A 4,002-nucleotide genomic window follows, 5' to 3' on the forward strand; every position below is an offset into this window, starting at 1 on the left:
GCCAAATTCACACGTGTAATTTTCTGAAATGTATTAATTCTGTATGAAGGATTAAAACAAAGAACAATAATCAAGTATTTAACTAGGAGATGATCGCGTGCTCAAAAGGCCTAACATTCAACTGCACTCTAGAAGCGTGTGCAAATGGAGACATTCATCTGTAATAGCAGATTGGAGGATACATGAGAGTAATACAATTGTCCTTTTCTGCCCTCCACCACAGCAGCAAATCTCCACCCCAGTGGCAGGTGGACAGTGTTGCTATGAAGAAAAAGAATCAATTGTCCTAACTCCAAACTGCCACACGCCAGACCTCCACTATTGTGCGCTTTCTATAGAAATGCAAAGTAGCAGCGTGTGCCATCCACAATCTGCTCCACACACCAACTCATTATTCATGCAGGGCTTGTGCCCTCATTTTGGTAAAGTTTGCAAGAACATTTTTGCAGTACTTTACATTGGTAGTAAGTCTGCAAAGCAAAAATAGCTAGTTTGCTGGGAAAGGAACCCAAAGCATCCAAAGTAAAAGAGGCCAAAGGAGGGACATGCAATGTGCAGTGATTCACATGTAAAAGTAGCTTATGTCTTAATGTGAAACACTCTCTTCACCCTTTAATTTTTAGCACGAGTCTGCCCTGCTTACTTTTTACTGCACTCTGAATAAACGGAGTTTTTGTGTTTTCCCCCAATGCAATGGTTTAGTGCATTTTGCATCATTTTTATTAAGACAAGACGTTCATAAATTGCAATAGCATCAGCCCACCCAATGTAATGTATCCCCCTTTTATGATTTAAAAAAATAAATAAATAAAAATTAAATCTGCCCTCTGCCTGGCAACACCATAACAAAAGCAGCAGCAGCAGTAGCAGACTCGAGGCAATGTAATCCCCCTTGCCCCTCCACCACTGCCCCCCACGTGGCCTCCTGGCACGAGCCGGCCCAACCTACCGCCCGATTATCATAATAATACTCCCTTAGCCTGGCCAATGAGGGCAGCAGAGACTCCGCCAGCTGCCGGAACAGCAGCCAGGCTTGCCTATAAATAGAGCCGCCGCCGCCTGCCTGTGCTTCACACACTCGCTGGTGGGGCACAGTGATCGGATCGTCAGCGCAAAGCACGTCTGGTGCCAAGCGGATCGGCCGTGGGATCTAAGCGCCGAGCCGGCCCGTGTGGATACGGATACAGATACAGGCTGTGAGACGCGTCATGACTCTGGAGGAGATTCACGGACAGGAGCCAGTGCCCGAGAGCAGCGACAGGTACCTGCCCGCCGGCGCGTGCAGCCGGGAGTGAAGCGGGCTGTGCTGTGCTGTGCAGTGCCACGCGGCTGGCTGGGTGCGGGGAGGGGGGCGCGCGCGCTAAGCCCGCGGGCTGCCCCGCTGGGCGTCTCGAGCTGCTGCCTGGCCCGGGGCGCGACGAGGCGGGCGGCGCGTGCAGCGGGGGGAGAAATGTGTGGAGGGGTCTCGCGCTGGGTCGGCCGGACTCGGGACTGAGCCGCTTTCCCCGCTCTCCCTTGCAGGATGCAGGGCGCCGGCAAAGCCCTCCACGAGCTGCTGGTGTCGGCGCAGCGCCGCGGCGGCCTCACGGCCGGGGTCTACGAGTCCGCCAAGCTGATGAACGTGTGAGTATCTGGCTGGGCTAGCGGGGGGAGGGGACTGCAGCTCCCGGCGGGCTGCGCGGCCCCGGCACCAGCTGGGCGCTGCAGCCTGCAGCTGCCCTGCCCAGTGCCGGTTGCGGGAGAGGGGAGGGGAAGGGTCCCCGCCAGCCTTGGGTCGCCGAGGCTAACGGCCGCTCGCCTTGTGGTTGCCCCCGCAGCGATCCCGACAAGGTGGCGTTCTGCGTGCTGGCGGCGGCCGAGGAGGACGAGGGGGACATCGCCCTGCAGATCCACTTCACCCTCATCCAGGCCTTCTGCTGTGACAACGACATCGACATCGTCCGCCTGCACGACATCCACAAGCTGGCTGACATCGTGGGGCCCAGCGAGGAGTCGGGGGAGCCCCGCGACCTGCATTGCATCCTCATCACGGTGAGTCCTCCCGCAGCCAACCTCCGCCGGGGCTGCCGGCAGCCGGGACCCGCCCCTGCCCGTCCCTGTTGGCAGGCCGGTCCTACCCAGGGAGTGGAAACCCTGCGCTCCATGCGGCCTCTGGGAGTCTCCTTTTGAAGCAATTAGTGAGTTGGTGGGGCTCAACCAATGCCACAGATTCCCCCCGCCCCCAGCCCCAGCTGCAATGTCCTCCTTGCAGTCTTGCTCCAGTCAAGATAACTTGGCCGTCAATTTAAAGAGACCTAGTCCACTTTTTACACTAACCCATTCCATGAACACTCTCCCAAAGCCACCAGTCTTTTGCTGATCTAACTTGGTGATATGCACTCATGAAATGTGTCTTGTCTTGTTGTTTTTTATCACAGAATCCCAATGAGGATGCTTGGAAGGACCCAGCTCTGGAAAAGCTGAATTTGTTTTGTGAAGAAAGCCGAAACATCAATGATTGGGTGCCCGCTATCACCCTGCCTGAGTGATGAAGATTCACTGCACTGGAGAGGTTGAAACCTTTGTTGTATTCTCATCATGGTGTTGCACATCTGGGTGAACCAACACGTTGCTGAATCTGTGGATTAGCCTGGTCAAGAGATCGGATTAAGTCGCTCAGACTGGCAAGCAGTGGGCTCTTGTGGAGAAGGAAGTGAGGGACAAGGGGGATGTCTCATGTCAGCAGTGAGCCCCCACTATGCTGCAGCAGTGGAAAGGCTGGCATGCCATGGAGATGAATGAGTATTGCAAGTTTCCAGGAGCTGAAGAAATATTGCAAGTTTACCGGTTAAGTGGAACTTTTTAAGAAGGCAGGACAGAAGGTTGAGGAATCTGACACAAATGACTTGGAAAGAATGGACAAAATACTGTAACTAGGAACTGTGTTGCACTGTCTACAAAACCTTAAGAGGAAAACATTTTGATGGCCTATTAGAGACTTGTTACTGTGACAATTATACAAAGACTTTTCTACAAAGACTGTTATGCAGACTGATTTATCCGAGGCCTTTGGGCTGCTTTGCAAAATTGGTTTACTAACGCAATAATACTTTTTATTTATGCTGCTATTACATCTCTAATGTTTATAATAAACTTTTGATAAACAACTTTTTTGGTGTTCATTTGCTTATTGGGTGGGGGAAAAACAATGTCATTTTTCTTTTAAAGTGCAGAACTTGGGCCACCTTTTTATATCCCTTACTCTCACAAAGATGTGCTACAATGACCCGACACCTGGAAATTTGCCCTTACCTGAAAATACTTTATTTTTACTTCTGAGACATAGCAGCTGATTGAATAGCTTACTTTCTAGTAAAACTGATAATTTGACCTTTCACTCCTTTGCAACAGCTGCTGATCACAACAGCTTGCAGGCTGAGGAGCTGCATGCTTAATAAGCTAAGTTATTGTAGAAGGTAGCCTTTGTAGTCCACTAGAAGAATACAGCACGTGTTCCAAGAATACTTAAGTTCAGACATTAACATTTTTAAATGCAAAACACTTAGTTATAATTTAAGATATCACTATTAATTGGAATCTGTCAAAAATCTGGCAGTAGCCATGACTGAATTTTACAGAAACAATTTATGATGAAAGCCTACATGCTCTTCAGATTCTGGTTGCATTTAACACTTTATTTAGATTACAACTAAATATTTAAACCTCAAACATTGCAAACAGAACTAATATTGCATACATATTTCCGAGGTAATAGCTTGCATCTGCTTCAAGCTGTCATTTGACTTCACTGTGCCATATGTTGAAACAATAGAAGCTGTCATTCCCAAATCCAATTGTCTGAAAGCTTTAGTGGCCTGAATAAAAAAAATCAAGTTCTGGGAGCTATCTAGGAAAAGGTGCATGTTTAAAAAAATAACTTGTTACACTACAGTGTGGTATAACATCACTACTCAGATGCACACTGTTGTGCCTGAGCATTCAGCAGGGAGATTCTAATATACT

The 4,002-nt window shown here is 49.3% G+C and overlaps 1 protein-coding gene across 1 annotated transcript; it reads left to right on the top strand.

Moving 5' to 3' along the window:
* The first annotated feature begins 235 nt into the window (after window positions 1-235).
* On the top strand, window positions 236-3,146 carry GADD45G (growth arrest and DNA damage inducible gamma). The gene is made up of 4 exons (XM_067568799.1): window positions 236-1,261; window positions 1,522-1,623; window positions 1,818-2,031; window positions 2,418-3,146. Exons 1-4 carry the CDS (start codon window positions 1,209-1,211, stop codon window positions 2,526-2,528), a joined length of 480 nt encoding a protein of 159 aa, XP_067424900.1. The 5' UTR covers window positions 236-1,208; the 3' UTR covers window positions 2,529-3,146.
* Window positions 3,147-4,002: the final 856 nt, after the last annotated feature.

This window comes from Emydura macquarii, unplaced genomic scaffold (genome assembly GCF_026122565.2).
Source record: "Emydura macquarii macquarii isolate MOO-44397 ecotype Brisbane River unplaced genomic scaffold, CSIRO-AGI_Emac_v2 contig_2897, whole genome shotgun sequence".
Taxonomy (NCBI): Eukaryota; Metazoa; Chordata; order Testudines; family Chelidae; genus Emydura; species Emydura macquarii.